The sequence below is a fragment of the Amblyomma maculatum genome, chromosome 2 (assembly GCF_055883805.1).
Source record: "Amblyomma maculatum isolate TAMU_Amacu chromosome 2, ASM5588380v1, whole genome shotgun sequence".
Taxonomy (NCBI): Eukaryota; Metazoa; Arthropoda; class Arachnida; order Ixodida; family Ixodidae; genus Amblyomma; species Amblyomma maculatum.
The window spans coordinates 31,783,276-31,802,665 of NC_139345.1; the positions used below are offsets into that span (position 1 = coordinate 31,783,276).

Consider the following 19,390-nt stretch of genomic DNA (forward strand, 5'->3'; position numbering starts at 1 on the left):
ACCAACATTCTTTCCCTGTGTCTTTTGATAAAGGTCTAGTGGTCATGGAACTTTTGCATAAAGGCATGGAAAAACTTTTTCAAGCCGCCTAGTGCGACCACGTCGTGGCATTGCATCGATCGGAGGACATAACCTTCCGTTACATGGGAAACTGGCACTACCGAATTCACTCATAGCTTCTGTAGAAAGCATTGTAGAAAGCAAGAGCAGAAGACAGTGGCTGCTCGGTGTGCTGTTTTCTCAAACAATGGAAATAGCCTTCGACCGAGAAGCGCAGCCACTGCATGAGAGCTAAATGGCGGAACGAAACCACGCATCATTGGCTGTTACTATGGCAACAGCCGCCAGCTTTCCTGCTGTCGTGACCGAAATGGCGAGGCGCGGAAGTTTTGTCTCCATGATTGCGGCGCCTTTTTCACCAAACGCGGTAGATCCCGACCTACACGTGATCTCACGGCAAGGCTCCAGTGTCGCGGCGTGTTCTTGCAACACCCACCTGTACGAGTGTCGCCGGTTGGAACACGGCTTTAGTACTGACTTGTCCTGCGGCGGTGCTGCCGCGGGTGACGAAAGCGAACGCGACCGAGACGACGAAGCTGACCACGAAGGCGAGCGTGCAGGCTACGAGCACCATTTTGGGGGCCAAATTACGGGGTGGCGGCGGCTGCAACGGCTGCGTGGAGCCCGAAAATGACGAGTCCTCCTCCTCTTCCTCATCCTCGTCAAACACGGTTGGCGCGAACCGCGTCGTCGGCGTCGCGGTGGTCATCCTGCGCTGCCTGCTCCCCCTTTTTCTACCTTGCCTCGGTCCGGGCCACCGTACTTGACGCCGTCGTCGTCATTGGCTCGGCTTGGCCCGGATATGTGCTTTCTTGTCTCTGTGCCATGCCCTGCCTCATGCTCGAAATGTAAGCCTTCGCAGTAACCGAGTCGGTGCGCGGTTTAGTTTTTCATCACGTCAAGCAAGATAACCGTTATCTTTCTTGCTTTCGGGGCCACGAAGAGGTTTCAGGCAGAAACCCAGATGGGGGCAGCTTTGTTGCAAACACGTTCGGCGGCTTGGGTGCGAATTTGCTCGCGCCTTATAGTTTTGTACAAACTTCGTCGCAAATCCAGGAGCTAGGTTCGTTTGTACGGCGCTTGTTCTTTATATGGATGAGATGGTGACCGCGTAACAAATATGTCCAGAGTCTTCGCATAGCTCTAGTTTTCTTGTCGTTCCTGTATCGCGTGCTGTTTTGCTGCCCTACTCTTACTTTTCTTTTTCATAGTTAAAATTCGCCCTTTTATTTTAACGCCTCGTGTTCGATTCGAAAATTGCTATATCTATTGTAAGAGAGAGAGAAAAAAAAATATCGGGTGCTCTAGTTGTCCCTTTCGGCAGAGAAGGAAAAAGAAGGTGGAAAGAAGCTGTCCGACTTCAGGAACCGGGCCAAGAGATCGTTCAGCCACCTACGAAACGGGGACAGCGTTGGAAGGTGTGTTGTTACGGGCCCTGACAGGCAACTTCACCATTTTCTTTCCGGCCGGTGTTCGGGCTTGTGGGAACATATTTTCCGAGACGCCTTACTGGCTAAGCAGATCGCCTTAAGGGCAGCCGTGTATGATTCATTTTCGCTACAGAAGCCGCTGCTATATTAGGCATTCGACTGTGTTCTCGCAATAACTTTGTAATTTCGCTTTGTTCGTTTCTATTCACGTCATGCTTTTTCGGACGCGTTGCGCAGGTATAGTTTCTTGTCAGTAACCCACATGCAGTGTTTGTACCTGGCCCGTTATGTGAGGTGACGGCGCACGTAATGTCGTGTCTCCTTGCTTAACATATGCTCTTACTTCTTGATGATTCGGTCTGAAAGCGACTGGGAACTCATTTGTGTTATCCGAAATTTGAATTGGAGGTTCCTTACTTTCTTTTTTGTTTAGAGCGCAGCTTTGATGAGACTATAGTAGGATGCTACTTAAAAAATAAAACAGCAGTTTCTAACTATGAGCCGTGGTACACTGCGTTTGAATTACTCCGCTGAACAGTAAACACAATCTGTTTTTGAAATTTGACCTCACCAAATAAGCAAAATTCACTAGAATATGTAATCTTGAAATTTGATTTCATGCTTAGCTTCTTTATTCCGAAAAGAAGAAGAGCTTTAGCAGCGGTCTACTTTCTGTCACGGAGGAATTGTGTGTGGCGCTTATTGCAGACTTAAGTTGTATCCGACACAGTGCGTCATTCAGAACCAGGTGTTACGGCGAACTCTTTCAAAAATGCCTAAAGTTAGGGAGTTTAGATATATATGTATATATTTTCAGAGGGGAAAAAAAAAAAAGCCGTGGCGAGCGCAATTTACTTCGAAAGTTCTGAATAAAAAGATAACTGAAGCGCACAAATTAACTCCTTATTGAGGTGGTTGGTGGTTAGTGCCACCGGGGAATTTAAAGCCGTAAACAAGGCAGTGCCATCTCAGTTTTTGAAACGAAGAAAAGTTATTTTCTAAGAACCTTGAGGGCGCGGAAATCCGGCGCTTTGTACTGCACAGAACCGAAACTGAGCTTACGAGATGCACCGGAAGCTCGTTGGAAACGGCGCGTCCTCTGCTGACGTATTGTAGGGACTAGGGGAGCGAATTCAGGCTTCCTGCTCTGCTGTGCCACGCATTTTCTTCGCTTAGTTGCCCTCAAAAATAACGGCCACGAAATGGGCAACCATTTTCCCTGCATCAATCGTCGAAGCAAAACGGTATTTTTGATGTGACACAACAGCTCTCGCGGTTCGAATTGGACGTCGTCGTCATTGCAGCACATCACCAAGTGACATGCCATTTCCACCGACCTTCCTGCGCGTCTAATGCGCTCGGTTTAGATTTTGTGAGGAAAAAAGTGCTGGATCTGGGTGCGTTGTTGGACTTCTGTAATTCAGGATTTCTTTAGCCTAAAAATGGATACGGTATCGTCTTGCTCATGGCTTCGAACTTTCTATTTGCACTGACCACTTACCTGAGATATTAGAAAGCTGTTCAGATTCTAACTTAAATAGCGTCCGCGGTGGCTTTTTACACACACACACACACACACACACACACACACACACACACACACACACACACACACACACACACACACACACACACACACACACACACACACACACACACACACACACACACACACACACACACACACACACACACACACACACACACACACACACACACACACACACACACACACACACACACACACACACACACACACACACACACACACACACACACACACACACACACACACACACACACACACACACACACACACACACACACACACACACACACACACACACACACACACACACACACACACACACACACACACACACACACACACACACACACACACACACACACACACACACACACACACACACACACACACACACACACACACACACACACACACACACACACACACACACACACACACACACACACACACACACACACACACACACACACACACACACACACACACACACACACACACACACACACACACACACACACACACACACACACACACACACACACACACACACACACACACACACACACACACACACACACACACACACACACACACACACACACACACACACACACACACACACACAGTTTCGAACTGCTTGTATTCGAAATGTTCGATGTGTTAGCGGAAACACCCAATATGTCATCTGTTGTGCGGGCCCGGCGTGGGCACCGTCGGACTAAGTAACCTTTTGCCGCGGTTTGATGTCAAGGTCGTATAGAAGCCTACTTTGCATCTTGTGTCGCGTTCCTGCCCATCCTCTGTATTGTTAACTGAGCGTTAAGGTTGAATATATATATACCCTGTGTTTTTGGATAGAAGGATGGATTAAGTTTCGCGGTCCCTCAAGCTGTGTATGGGTGCCTGTGGCTCTTTTTCCTGGGATGTGTTTTCGTTCATCGTTATCAGTTTCTAGTGTTTTCCTAGCCCTGCCGTCGACTCTTCTAGCATCCAAGGTACATAAGCGTGCAAGAAAAGATACAGGCGAGGAACAGGCGAAAAAAAAAAAAAGAGCCCGATTACGCGCCAATGGCTTTGTGAATACTGGAGGCACGACGTAGCTTATACTTTAGTTTTAAACAATTTCAAGAACACTGCCCCGCGAATTGACAACGGCAGTGCAAGATGGTCGAACCTTCCATGGAGGCTGGCCGTTCCTGGTCGATCCGTTTACGAAGTCAAACGACACACAAGCGTGATTTTAGAACAGCCACAAGCGCGCGGTCGCGTGTTCCCTTTATGTTGCTCGCTATGATAGCATACTGCGTGTTTATTCTGAAGGCATCTCATTACTGGTCGCTAAACACAGCCATCAGCGGTGAAAGGAGACTCTGAGATGGTGTCAGCCACTGCGGAGGCGCAGCAACGCCATAAGCAACCACCTCGGCCTGCTGGCGGGACTCCCGGTGCAACCGCAGCAGTGAAAGCGGCCAACACTGGCGGCGATTCTCCACTCCCGTCCCCGCCGCCGCCTCCCGACGGAACGGTGGTGCTGGTCGTCGGCGGCTTATTTGTGCTCGCCTCGTGCGTGGTGGTGGCGGTGCTCTTCGTGTTGGCCGAACAGCACACCGGCAGCATCGGCATTGCCAATGAAACAGTGGAGCCTCGCTTAGCCCAGAAGGGCACTGTGGACGAGGAAGCAGTCCCTTCCATTGACGACGGCAACGGCTTGAGCACTGGAACCTCCACGGCCGACTCGCCGCAAAGCTCCACGATCGCGGACGAAGCGATTAGAAGCTAGGTGACTCGCCGGAATAAAGCCGACCCTTCTCCAGATTCCGTGTCGCACGCTTCACGAATTACTTTTTGCCGCGTCGCGTTGCTTGCACTGTCATATATCCGTGGTTTGTAGCTTGCTCTGTCAACTGTGAAACTCTTTCGACGGAAATATTTTGAGATTGCGGCTGCAAAAGTCTGCATTCTCAGTTCGGTTACTTTCCCTTTCCCCAAATCGGTTTTATCGTCAAACTCGTCGTGCTGATGTTATGTTTTGTGTGAGCATTCGCTTTCCAAGAAGGCAGCTGAGCATTGTCTATCGGGCTATGTACAGAGCGCTCTGTATCGAAGCATAGTTTTCACTTGTAATTCGCGTTCAAAATTCCGCACCGAAAAATCATTGTCTGTCGTGCGCATTTCGTGGATTGTTATTCACTTTTTTTTTTTTTTTGCATTACGGCTTGGCCTGTCGTGGCTTAATGTCAAGGCAGGTATTGTATGTCACACATCAATAATTTAATTTTGCGAGTCGAAGTGTCCGGTCCTAACAAGGCTGCACTCGTTCGTGTGCAGTGATGATTATGCAACCGCTGCAAGGATTCTTCTTTAGCGATGCACTGCCGCAAGCACCTGGTTAAGTGTTGAAGGCAAAACGAAAATGTGATGTAGCACAGGCACATCCCGGTCGATAATTCGGGCACACAAGTGGTTGTGCGTGCGAAAAAAAAGAAAAGAAAATGTAAGACACCTTCATTCGTCGCCCGCCTTTTCCGCGCCTGGCTAGCAGGTGATCTTATAGTGTCTGGATGTGGCTGTATGTAGTGAAGGAACGTCGATGTAACGAGCGCCAGGATCGCGGGATTGCGTCGACGTGGCCACGTGGCATCGAGTGCGGCAGGTGCTAGAAGTCGGTCTGCGAGGTGTTGTCTCTGGGTGGTTGCTTCTGCGGCCGCCGGTGCTTCGTAGTCGGTTGGGGTTGCTCTCGGTGGTGGGCGTGGCCGAAGGGGGTAGCTTTCTTAGCAGACTTCGACAGCGCGGCCGTCTCGATGGACGTCATGAACGAGACGTACGCGACAACCATGACGAACAGCACGGCGGCGCAGATGCCGAGCGTCAGGAACGTCCTCCTTCGCTCGGCGCGCACGGACTCTGCGTCCTGTGGCGGGGGCAGCGGTGAAAGCGAGGGCAGCTGGCGGTCCTCGACCGGCTCCTGTTCGTGCCCGCCCTGGGCATCGAGGCCGTCGCCGGAGTAGTGCATATGTCTGTGCCGTACTCCAGCAGTACAGCGCTGCTGTTCCTTTGGCCGATCGGATTGGATTGGGATGGATTAAATTCAGCTGATTCTGTCGTGACGCTTCCCCGTGTATAAAGCGGGTGAGTCTCGTGGTTGTGATGGTGATGCTTATTTCTTCTGACGACGAAGTAGCTCCTTGGACACCCTTCACAAGCCTGGATCGCGCTTTCGACCTTGTTACGTAGTGTAGCTCTCTTCCAGGCGGCCGAATGACGGTCTTGTCGTGGTGGTGTGCTTCCCGCCCGCAGCATACGCACTACCAACTTCACTGCTAACGCGAGCAAAGAGTTTTTTTTTTTTTTTTTTTTTAACTCTCTATCTGTCTGTTGAAGAGCGTGTGCGCCTAGCCGCTTGATTTTAAAAATTCCGGCTGCGTCGCATGGCAAAGAAGAGGACGTTAATTTTTGCCCGGTAGATCGAGTGCTTGGCGTTCTTGCAAATATGTCCATTGGGGGGGGGGGGGGGGGGGGGGGGGGGGGGGATCTGTACAAAATTGTTGAGATAGAAACAATTGGCAAGTTAGCGTGGAGACATTCGTATGACGCATCAGCGAAAAATGCATGGAAAAATGCAGCGAAAAATGCTGCTTGTTGCATTTCTTGATGTTAACGCGGCTACTACGACATCTGAAGCTGGATTCTTGAAACCTCTTTTTTTTTTTTTTTTTTCCTGTGCATTACAAGAGAAAGGACACATCATGTAGCTAGTAATCATTATGGAGAAACATGCATTATCTGCTGAGCCTCGCCTTCGGCTTCTGAGAGAGAGAGAGAGAGAGAAAACTTTTAATGAGCATATAATCAGTAAATATTCGCAGGAGCTGGGTGGTCGGTGCCCCTAGTCCAGGGCTCCGCTGGCAGCTGACTTGCGGACTAGCTGGATAATCCAGGCTTGCTGGTCCAGGTTGTCGCTGGTCAGGGCCGCCTCCCACTGCTCGTGTGTCGGGCATGGCACTATTAACGTTGGGTCAGGTTTGTCCTGGCATTCCCAAGAGATGTGAAAGAGTGTGGGGCTTGCACCGCACCAAGGACAGTAACTCGTGTATTTTGTTGGGCTTATCTTATTTAAAATTTGAAGATTAGGGAATGTGTTTGTTTGTATTTTTCTTCAGTCTATAGCGTTCGAGGAAGGAAGGTGTTTGTGTGGTGGTGAGAAAATTCTTCTTTCTAACCGTAGGTGTTCCAGCCTGTCGCCGTAGGGTCCTAGGAGAGGGGTGAGGTAGGGATGGGGATCCGCCCGGTTTGTAAGAGCTCGGGCTAGATCATTCGCTACCTCATTTCCTTCTAGGCCTTCGTGTCCAGGTGTCCATGTAATTGTGTGCGTCTGTGAGATGGAACGTAATATTGCACACGCTCTTTTGTGAGGTTTTCCGGCCAGGTAGTCCCTGCAGGCTGGTTGGGAGTCCGTCACTACGTGTGATGACTTATTTTGGTTGTCTTGTGTTTTTATGGTGATGGCTATTGCCAGTGATTCCGCTTCCGCAGGATCCTTGGCATAGATCGAAGCCTGAATAATTGGCCTCTTCTTGTGGTCAACTGCAGCTATTGTGAACTTGCCAGGTTCGCCGTAAGCCCCTATGTCCACGTAGACAACTTCCGCGTCTTTAGACAATTGTTTTTCCAATGATTTGACTCTGGCTTTCCTTCGACCCTTCTGTAACTCATGGTGCATGTGCCTGGGTATCGGGTTCACATAGATGTTGTTTCTTGTGGATGTCGGAATTTGTGATTTGACCTCAGAAGTTCTTAGTGCCTGCCATAGCCCTAGTTTTGACAGGATTTCCCTACCCGCCTGCGTTGTTGTTAGGCGTTGTTTCTGACTCTCTAGAACCGCCTCCTTGAGCTCCTCGAAGTTGTTGTGCACTCCGAGTGCCCAAAGACGTTCCGTTGATGTTGTTGGCGGGAGGTTTAGGGCCGTTTTATAGGCTCCTCTTATGATAGTGTCAATGGCCCTTTTATCAGTGAATCTAATTTCGTGATATGGGAGCCCGTAGGTAATTCTGCTAACGACTAGGGCCTGTACAAGGCGTAGGGTGTCCTCCTCCCTCATCCCTTTCCGGTGGCAGGTCACCCTTCTAATCATTCTGGAAATTTGGTTGACTGTGGTTTTGAGTGTTTTGATTGTATAATCCACTCTCAAATTGCTTTGCAACCACAGCCCCAAAACTCTGATCTTGTCCTTCTCTTGAATTATCTGGTCTCCTAGAGAGAGCTGAATTTCTCCTGGGGACTTGTAATTTCTTCTGTGTAGCCTGATAAGTTCGGATTTTTCTGGGGAGCATTGAAGACCACTCTCCCCGGCAAATTCCTCGACTAGGTCTATAGCGGCTTGCAGAGCTTCTTCTTTTTGCGCCAAGGATCCCTGAGTAGCCCAGATGGTGATGTCGTCCGCGTATAAAGTGAAACCAATATCAGTGCGGGTCAACAGTTTTTTTGCTAAATTTATCATTGCTATGTTAAATAGCATTGGAGAGATTATTGAACCCTGCGGTGTACCTTTGTTCGGCATGGGTACTTTTGGTGATCGGATCTCTCCAATTCCTATGGTGGCTGTGCGATCTGAGAGGAAAGCCTTCACGTATTTGAAAATTTTCTCTCCGCAGTTGATATTGTTTAATTCTTGCAATATGGTTTGGTGGCCAATGTTGTCGAATGCTCCTTTGAGATCTAGTGCCAGAATGAAATTTTCGCCTTTTCGGGGTATGGTGTTGATTACCTCTTCCCTAATCCGGAGGAAAGCATCTTGCGTGCAGAGTCCCTTACGGAAGCCCAGCATGCAGGAAGGAAAGATGTTGTTTTCGTCGATGTAATTTTGGAGCCTTAGGTGGACTACTTTTTCATAGAGTTTTCCCAGGCAAGAAGTGAGGGAGATAGGACGGAGACTCTCCACAGCCGGTGGCTTTCCAGCCTTTGGTATGGTGATGATATCCGCGTGTCTCCAAGCTGATGGGACCTGTCCCTTCTCCCACAGTTCTTCGTTGATGTACCTCGTTAGGTCTTGCAGATGTTCGGTGCTTAAGTTCCTAATCATAGCGTAGGTGACTTTGTCTCCTCCAGGGGCAGTGTTTCTTGTAAATGTACGGGCGGCTGAGTAGACCTCCGCCAGTGTTATGGGGGAGTCAAGGGAGGGGTTTGGTTGACCCGCATATGAAGTTTGGCAAGCCGGAGTAGGGTCTCCTATGTATTTCTTGTGCATGGCGGTGATCAACTCTGCATCTGTGCCCGGGTATTTATGGGCTATGGTGTGGAGGGTTCTTCTTGTTGCCGTTTTGGTTTTTGATGTGTCTATCATGCTTCTTAATATTGACCATGCTTTAGCCGTGCTTAGGGTACCTTTCAGTGAATTGCAGAAATCTGCCCAGTTTTGCTTGGCGAGCTTTATAGCATACTCTTGTGTTTCAGCCGTAACCTGTGCTATCTTCGTTTTAAGTTTTCTATTTAATTTTTGCAATTTCCACCGTTTTAATAGACTTTTTCAGGCTTCCCATAAATGTAGGAGATGTCTGTCTACTTCTGGGGTTTTTGTCGTTGTGTTGATAGTCTTGGTCGTTTTTGCATGAGCATTCTTCAGGCTTTGAACCCAATCTTCAATTGTTGTGATGCCGTCGTGTGGCCGTCTAATTTGTCTGAACTTATCCCAGTCTGTTATTTTAGTAGAGCCAATGTTCCTTTTCATACGGGTTGTCATTAGGGATAAGCTAAGGATTTTGTGATCGCTGCCAAGTGTTTCTTCTAGATTGGTCCAGGTGCAATGTCTTATGTTTTTGGTGAAAGCTAGGTCTGGGCAGGTGTCTCTGCTTACACTGTTTCCTATTCTAGTGGGGGACATGGTGTCCGTCATAAGACAGAGGTCCAGCTGCTCAGCCGCTTCCAACAACTTGGTTCCCTTCGGGGTGTCCTTGTGGTAGCCCCATGCCGTATGTACAGCGTTTAGGTCCCCCATAATAATAAGGGGGTTCGTTCCCGCTATGCGTGTGCATTCCAGTAAAAGTGGCTTGAAATCTTCCTGCGTGTTGCTTGGAGGACTGTAAAGGTTTAGAACAAACACACTCTGCTTTCTTCTTTTTTGAGAGATGATCTCGATGAGAACTTGATTAATTTCACTGAAGGGAAGGTCGTGCGGTATGACTGTTAGTGTAGGGGCCACTAGTGTAGCTATTTTAGGTGCCGTGTCATGGGTGTATGTGAGGTATCCTTTGAGGTATGTTGTGCATCCTGTTTCTTGGAGACAGATGACGTCCGGAGGTATCGGTTGATTTTGAATAAACATCTGCAGGGAGCTGCGTTTCCTCTTGAAGGAGCGACAGTTCCACTGCCAGAGCTCTAGGTGGTTTGGTTGCCGGTTAGGGGAGGCAGCCATCAGCGTTACTCGCCACTGACTCGCAGTCGCTGAGATCTGTCATGCCAGCGGACCTTCGGTGGGTTTTTAGTCGAGGGTCATCGGGGATTCCCGTGCGTTTTCGCACCCCCTGAGTTATTATTTGGATTTTCGAATTGAATTCTTCTTGAACTGCCGCAAATTGAGTTTGCGTGGCAATTTGTTGGTCTGAGAGAGGGAGGATGTGGGCTTTAGTCAAAACTTGTTATTGTCCATTGCGCAGGAGAATGATTTTTACGCATTGCTTCGTTTTCAGTACAAAGCGCGAAAAGGGGCAACGATATGAGGTTTTAAGCACCGGCGTCCCCCTCCCCTTGGCGATTCAGGGTGCTGTACTCATTAATGGCCATGCGATCTAAGTGCTCGTATGCAGGTGTCAATTCTTTTTTTCTCTCGCGTACCAACGTGTCAATGTGTTCGTGCACAGACTAACTCTGTACACAAAGAGCTTTCCTTCTGCACCACATAGCGCAGCACGATAAGGTGTTTGTGTCCGCTCATTCTTTTCTTTTCTTTTCAGGAATGCCTGCTGGACCTTCACTGCGAACGAAAACGAGGTGAGTACGATGTCTTGTCGCGCAGCGGTATACCGGGTGTCCAAGCTAACTGTAGCCAAGGGTTAAAAATTAGGCCATAGAAAGCGCCTGTATACAGTTTCCAGCCATCTGGCGCACCATAAGCGATTTTTAATGTTCTTAATAAATGTGATTTGCAAAGCTGGAGAGCACCTTCTTAAACTCCTATTCCATTTATTTCTGATAAAGAAAGCCTGACGTGTATCGTTTTTCCAAGCTATAACTAAAGCCCGCGAAATACAAAAAATGTCACGTGACTAACGCATCCGTGCGCCACGATTGTGATCTTTAACGATATTTATTGCCTCAGGGCATCAGTACGGTATGAGATGAAGAATGAGCTAATAATTAAATGAATGGAAAACGGTTGGCTGATTTTATGAATTCCAAGAGTGAGCGATGATGTGGTCTCTGCGTTCAAGCGAGGTACGAGGCAGGATTGCTTGCGGAAAAACCAGTTATCGTCAAGTGCCGGATTCGTGTTGGTTTCAGAGCTGGGCAGACCCACAACAAATGGTGAATGTCAAGGAGCCGTGGTAATGATGAGTCTTGGGTCACGAGGCGCGTCGCTAAATCTGCTTGACTTTGGGAAGGCAGAAGGTCCCGTGAGACCCACTCAATACGTACTGACTGCGGGATGCGCGCCGCAAGATGGTGAATGTCTTGACATATTTTTGGGCAACGGCTGACACGTCGGAGCAAACGTATGTACCGCTTGAAGTGCGTCAGGGCGGATGACAACTTGGGCCGTAGGGAGCATAATAATGGTGGCCACGGAGCATAGCGCCTCCTAACTGCCACGAGTTCAGCGCAGAAAGATGTAGGTTGTTCCGAAAGTTTAAACATAGAGGTCTGATTCAGGCTAGGTCTCCACGGACAGTAGATTGCTGTTTTTGCTTCATAGCCTTGTAGGCTTGCATCCACGTACGCTACAATGGATCCTTGAGGCAGGTGAACATCTTGCTCTTCAAATCTCTGGCGAATGGACGATGCCGAGTTTCCAGACGTTGGTGTGCGGTTATCTATCGGCTTGTTCTCGCCTAACTGTACAAATTTCCAGGGAGCGGGAACTGGGACAGGTGGCTGAAGAATATGGGAAATTGCATACGCCCTCAGCGCTTGCATGGAATGTGATAAGGAGGCTTTAAGTCTGCGCGCATCACGGCGCTGCTGCACCAGCTCATCGATGGTGTGGAGCTGCACATTCTCCTGTAATAAAAGGAGGGGGGGGGGGGGGGGGGGGGGTAATAGTAAAACAGTTCGCTTTCCAAAGACTTACCACAAGGGCTCCTCGATTACACCTTGAGAGTTAATCACTCATACTTCGAAAGGCCGCTGAACGATGTCTGTACACGTTAAAGAACCACAGGTGATCTAAATTCCTGGAGCCCTCCACTACGGCGTCCCTCGTAACCTAGGTCGCTTTGGGATGTTAAACGGCATAAACCAAACCAAACTACACTTCGAATTACAGTTATTGGGACACATTGGATGAAGCTCTTTACTGAATTGTGTACGGGCAAACCTCGTCAGGTTAGGAGCCACCTTTTTCTGGCTTCCGTTTATCGCTTCTTGTAAATATAAAGCGTCTGGTTGTCGTCGCACATTGTATTTTTTTGTACAGTCTTCTTCCAGAACTACATAAAGATACGCATTAACTCGAGCTCGTGTAAGCAATTTGCCGACTGCCTTCACTCACTGCAGGCTCGGGCCTGCCTAGTGGCGTTGGATACGCGGACGGTAGCGGCCAGTTTTTGTTCTTCGTATTCTCTCGTCATCTGTTCAGGCCTACGAGTTGACTCGATAGACCCTCGGTCGATCGATCGGGCCGTTCCTGCCAGGCGGGAATCCCTAAGCAAGCTTTTTGCGGCGGCCGAAAATTTCCCTAATCCGTTCGGCGCGCATCTTGGGAGCGCTGCTTCAAAAGGAGGGGTGGGGAGCGCCTTGACTGGGGATGGATGATTAGTTGGAAGGGATCAGCGTTTAATTTTGTCCCAGCGCGGGCGTGGGTAAACGCCACGCCTTCTGTTCTCGCCTCCGCGTCTGGCTGCGTCCTTTATGTCTGCTTGCCTGCCTCTATTCCGGTCTCCGGGAAAGGAGGATGGGCCTCGTTTATCCTTTGTCGGAGCGTTTGAGGCGCACACTTTGCCGCGAGCTCTCAGGCCAATTGGTAACCGCGGGTCGGAGTAGCTCCCGAAACGGATCGGCAGTGCGTCAGTTAGGAGAGAGGACTTCTTTCACGATGACCAAGTTGCTTATTTCAGGGATGTATTTTTTCGTTATGCGAATTTAAATGCTGCACCGAGGGGAAGCCGGCGGAACAGGTTTTCTGTTCGGTTAGTGGCCTTTTCTTTGTACCGGACAAAATACGTGAGTTACAAGTGCCAAAATGGTTACGGAGTTCTAATGGCACTTTCCTGGATCGACGCATTAAGTGATACCAGCAAGAAGAGATCAATCTATTTCTGCCGTCTATCGGGGTTCGTACGCGCGCCCCCCTCCAGTACCGTGAACTTGGGTCCTGTATGCCAGTTTCTGTATACTGCCTTCGTTGGTTTTATTTGCAGCACAAGCTCAGAAATATTATATGAGGACCTCCTTGGCGAATTCAGAGCGTACGCTTTGAACACCCGGTCACATGATCAGCTGCAAGCGCGTGACTGTGTGCGCGTTGCGATCGTTGTCGTCCTGGTTTCTACACAGTCTGCCATAGTCCTTACCATGGGTCTTAGCCATTAGCACTGGACAAGCAGAAGCGCAGCAGCAGTGTTTGAGCTGCAGTTGGCCATCTTTTTTCTTCGGTTGTATTTTTTGGGGATGCTGGGGCGCCGTAGTATAGTATACCAGTACAACACGTGTAGCTGCTCCAGGTGCTGCTGCTTACATTTTATTGTTTGATTATTTGGGTTGTTATCTTTATTTGTTTCATTTTGCATGGCCTTCAGTTGTGCACTTTCAAGGTGGACGGTATACGTCAGAACAAAACACCGTGGGCCGTGTTTAAGCATTGTGGATGTGTGGACAATAGTTTCGATCGTTCGGAAGGAGGATGAGGAGGAGGAGGAGGAAAAAACTTTATTTCACGAAGAATTTGTAGCACGTAGGCCTCCTGGGTCTCCGCACGACTCCACTCGCGATCTAAACGTTCATGTGATGTTAGTCCATGACGTATGCGGCCCGACTAAGACGATCTTTTGCCTGGCCGGGTCCGCTGACCGCAGTGAGGTCTCTCAGTCCTCCCAGGTTCGGAGAGGCACCGGCCGGGGAGGAGACGCCGGGCAGGATAAAATAATGTAAGGATGAGAAGCAAGAAAGAGCTAGTTCGCCCAAAACTTCTTTCATTCGACTCATTGACGGTAACGTCTGTTCCCTCTTTTATTTATTTATTATTATTATTATTATTATTATTATTATTATTATTATTATTATTATTATTATTATTATTATTATTATTATTATTATTATTATTATTATTATTATTATTATTATTATTATTATTATTATTATTATTATTATATTTGTGTCAGCCGGGCTGCAAACATCCTCGATCGATACGAGTTGATCATCTTAATTCGCGAGCTGCGTAGTGCCTGCTCGTGTTACCTGCGGTGTGGCAGACCTTTCTTTGACGTCATCCAAGTGTGGCTTATCAGACGACCTGTTTCCGCGCATTTACATTGAGCATTTTGCCGAGACCCGATGAATCAAGATTTTTAGACGAAAAGAAGGCCAGTGCTTAGACACGCTTTGGTGTATTGGCTTCGTCTTGCACTCTGGGAGGATGTGCCTACGTAGCTGAGACGTAGCTACTCTTGTGCACCGTCCACGCAGAGCTGCGGCCGCTACAGCGAGCGCAGTGGGCGCACTACCCCGTCGTTTTATGGGGCGCTTGTTTCCTTTTCCGAGGCTACGTTATGCAGCACATTTCCCCGTCCGGACGGCCTTCCCCGGCGGTGCTTAGCCGGTTTTATTCGGACCCCCTCTCGCTGCAGTCCGGCACATAATCCCCGAATGCCGCGATAATCTCCGCCGTGCCGACGCAGCGGCTAATTTATTCATTAGAGCGCGGGATTTGCGGCGGCGAGCGCGCTGTTTGCGCGTTAGCCATTTCGCGGGCGAGAAAGAGTGGTCGCGCTCTTCTCCTAATAGCCCCCCCCCCCCCCCCCCCTCTTTTTTTTTTTTTTTTTTTTTTTTTTTTTTTCCTTCGGGGCGCCGCGTACGCGGGAAGGAAAGGTTGGGAGTAGTGTGGAGGGAGTAGCAAAAGCAGGGGACAGCGAACGCGCCCTCGCTGCGTGAGCTGACGGGTGTGCGCCGGGCAGAGTTTATCCCGAAATGTGCTCCCCTCTTCACCGGCTGCTCTTGTTGCATACACGCACGAGAATCGGGGAAAAGCGGTGCGGCAGCGGCGACTCGGTGCTGATCAGTTCGATAGCTTTGGTGGCTTTGGCGAAGGGAGTGAGTGTAACGAATGGACTCTGACCTCTCTACCTCTCATCCTCAATCACTTCCCGGAATGGTAGAGGAGGTCGGGAATAGGGGTGGGGGGGGGGGGGGTGCGTTTTCAATGAGCCGGTACGTGTTTTGCATGACTGCGGCGTACTCCAGCCATGTTTTTTCTGACAAAAACGAAAACATTTGCCGCTCTGCATCTTGCGCTCTAGGCTTCTTTCATCGAAGCTGTGAAAGCTACTTTTCTCTCTGTCATTGTAGTTGTGACATTTGTGCGGAGCAGTCACTTCGTGGGTACGTAACATGCGTACGTGTTTGTAAACTTGTTTGACTTTGGCTCTTTAGGATCCGCGCGCCTCTGCCAACAGGCTTTTAAAAAAATGTAATGAAAGTGGGTGGCTCTGAATTCGTCGATGCGTCATCTTGTGCGGCTCATGTTGGACTCGTAACGTTGACGTGTGTATACATTCCTACCTAAGCTTTTACTGCTGTCATGTACGCAGCGCTCTGTTAGCATTGCTTTCCATCTCGCTTCTACGAAATAGTGGGAAGACTGCTGCATCGTGTGCTACAAGCAAACGTTATTGGGCTAGAAGTCACCGACTACGTGACGTCTGCAGGCGCACGCGGAAGCAGTGCGGATCCTAACAGGAAATTCCCGGGTGAATGCTCAGAAGTATATCAAAGATGGTTTTTTTTTTTTTTTTTTTTTTCCTGACTCCGCTCAGCACTTCTTCACGGTGATCTAATGGAAGTGTAATCTTTTTCGAAATATATACAATTCAAGGGGTTGTAACTGTTTCCAAGCCCTGTAATCATGGGCTCTTGGAAGCACTCTCTGCGCCATTACTTTACAGAAAAGAACTGTCCGCGTGCTTTGTTTTTACGAGAAAGCTTGTCTTGGCCTGCGGAAAAATATATATATATATATTGCTTGACTTAGCCGTGTTGAATGGCGTGTTGGTTTAATTGCATCGGCTGAATAAACATGGAGCAGAGAAGGGATGTTTTGGCCCCAAAGCGGTGTGGGCACACTGCGGGGTAGCTTTGAAACAGCCTTCTGGTGGTAGCAGCATGGTCGCCACATTAGGAGCGGACATTGGTTCGTTTGCATTGGGAGCATTGACAGCCCTTTCGCTCCCACCCTGCGTATCTGTTGCCTTCGGCTAGTACTTTGTTTCCGGAGTGAACTTAACATTTATTTCACGAAAAAAAAAAAACGTACCCTGGGGCAAATTTCTGTGCCAAGCAGCGAAAGCTACGTAGCCCAAACGCACCAGCTCACTTTGCAGCAGGATATAGTTCCTTCTGAAATTTCGTTCATCTTGCTTTAAAATACCATACCAATCCGGAGCTGTTAACGTTAGTATTTGCATCAAGGTCATATTACACTGCTAACCAGTACAGCATGAGTATAAGGCGGAGGGCACATGGCGATAACCGAGCTGTCTGTCGGTAGTGCCGCGCAGCGTAGGCAAGCAGCATTTGCCGCGTCTCCCACCGGTTCCTGCACACTTCGCAAATCACTTGTTTTGATAGTACATATTTTGTGGACTATGACTGGTCACCAATTTAAGTTCACATAGGCCTTCATTTGCGTGAAAACAATTTTCTGCATAGGTGGGAGTTTGAAGGCTATCGATTGAATTGATTGAATGCCATCAGAACTAGAACGGAAATCTTAACTGAAGCCAGATAGGCCTGAACTACTTGGTGTAGTAACTACTTGATGTAGTAACACTATACGAAAAGCTTCAACCGGGTAGTTTTGGCCATATAGCCAGAAAGGGCTATCCCTAAGTATCCACATCTCCGCATATCAGGCTGCAGTGGAGCCATGATGAAGGTAGCGAGTGTCCAGTTTAGTGGAAAAGCCCCGTAAGCTTAGAAGTAATCCGCTCAAGGCAGAGTATCGATGGCTGCCCAAACCCAGCGTGTGCGGCGAGCTGCCGTGAGGGAAGAGGAGAAGCACGCGTGACGGGCTCTAATAATGGCACATTCTGAACATGCAATGTAATCAAATGTACTTAATATGTATTTTTTTTTTAGAACCGACCGATGACGTGGTGCAGCTGCCTCGTTCGGCTTATGAGACCGTTCTCTAATGCACGAGCGCTTCAGCCCAGCTTCGGCCTTCTTCAGCCTCTTGGTTTGCTGCGCGAGCAGTGCATACACACTTGCACGTTTGATCTTGAGCCTCCGGAGCGGGCCCAGCGCGAGTACTCCTGCCCACGCCATTGCCCGCCTCTTCGTCTTTCTCGTCCATAGCACTACCTGGGGCCACTGAACGATCGCTCCGATCGTGAACTCGGAGGCTTACCTCTGTGATATAACGTGACTAGGCGAAACAACTGCTTCGCCGACGCTGGTTGCCCAGTCTCGCCATGGTGGAGGTGCGTCCCGGGCCGAGTGCGTGAAAGCTTCGGGACAGGGTCGGGCTGATTGTGATTATACAATGGATGTAGCTCTCCGAGAAGCAGCAGCGAATAGAAAACGTGATCGGATCGAGACAGAGACCGACGAAGAGCGAAAATCCCGCATAGAGAAGAAACGCCACAATGACCGTGTAGCCGTTCTTAACAGATCTTCCGCTCGGATAACTAGGTTTAACCGGAATATGTATCCGCGTTATGTTTTTCACCTGCTGTATTAGGCGAATGGTTTTAGTGACTTATTTAGGGACCCGAGCGAAATTTCTCGGCTCCGGGCTAGATGTGGGAGGGAACCAGAAAATGCACTGCAGAGCGGAGGCGAGGCACGTTCACATGCATATAGGTCGTCCCACTTGAGCAAGGTGTCAAAGGGGACGGCGTTTCGGATGCGAATTGAACCGGGTGCAAATATTGGAAGTAGTCTGGAAGATTTTTTTTTTTTTTTTTTTTCTGTGAAATAGGCCTCGCACAGTTTTCTTGAGGTCTGCGGCCAGTATTTAGAGTTTTATATTGCTCAGCGATTTCGACCTAGCTTTTAAAGAAATCTTAAAAATGGCACTTTTTGGACTAAAATACCTGACTAAAATATATGGCGGAAATTCTGCTGGCAGTCTGTACCTGATTGATACTGATGTAGAATGTTTCTACGAGCATAGAGAAGAAAAGAGACATGTGCCTTTGTTTGTTTGTTTGTTTGTTAGTGTGTGTGCGTGTGCGTGCGCGCGCGCGTGTGTGTGTGTGTGTGTGTGTGTGTGTGTGTGTGTGTGTGTGTGTGTGTGTGTGTGTGTGTGTGTGTGTGTGTGTGTGTGTGTGTGTGTGTGTGTGTGTGTGTGTGTGTGTGTGTGTGTGTGTGTGTGTGTGTGTGTGTGTGTGTGTGTGTGTGTGTGTGTGTGTGTGTGTGTGTGTGTGTGTTGTCTTCCTAAGCCCTTCATGAGTCGCTAGTCTGCAAACTTCAGAGGGCTATCACATGACTGGGGAACATTTTCCCGAAATATTTTGGAGAAAACTTCATCAGGTGGTCGGACGCAAGCCCTGGCGCTTCTGGCACGGAGTGACCCGTGAGAGCTAAACGCCTCATTTGTGACCATTATTGTAGCTTACAGACGCCCCAATACCTTTTCAGCCCAATAGTTCTAGGCTGCCATTCGAATGAATGGCTTCGTGCCCACTCTAGTCGTTAATATTACCGTGCGTGGGGCGTAGGAGCGGCTTGAGACTATTTATATAGGAGAATTTTGGCCTTTTCCGAAGCTGGCAAATTGTTTTAGCGAGGCTGGCAAGTGCTGCGCGTAGGAAGCATTCGAGAATGGGAAAGAGCAAGCTAAGGTGGCCACCACCCGCATTGTTCCAGAGCTGCCCTGAAACGTTTAAATGATACAACCAATTGCTGAATTGTCTTTATGTCGCCTGCAGGTAGCCCAATCCTATTCTGTCGAGGCAGTTGTAAGCTTGAAGGTTATATCCAATTT

The 19,390-nt window shown here is 48.8% G+C and overlaps 1 protein-coding gene across 3 annotated transcripts in view; it reads left to right on the top strand.

Annotated features, from left to right (window-relative positions):
* ssp3 (SCAPER domain-containing protein short spindle 3) overlaps positions 1-19,390 on the top strand; it is a 116,713-nt gene that overhangs the window by 82,862 nt on the left and 14,461 nt on the right. For all 3 annotated transcript variants that reach the window (XM_084593705.1, XM_084593707.1, XM_084593706.1), the window contains one exon: positions 10,986-11,022. In XM_084593705.1, the coding sequence (XP_084449831.1) occupies positions 10,986-11,022 (37 nt within the window). The remainder of the gene's footprint in view (positions 1-10,985; positions 11,023-19,390) is intronic.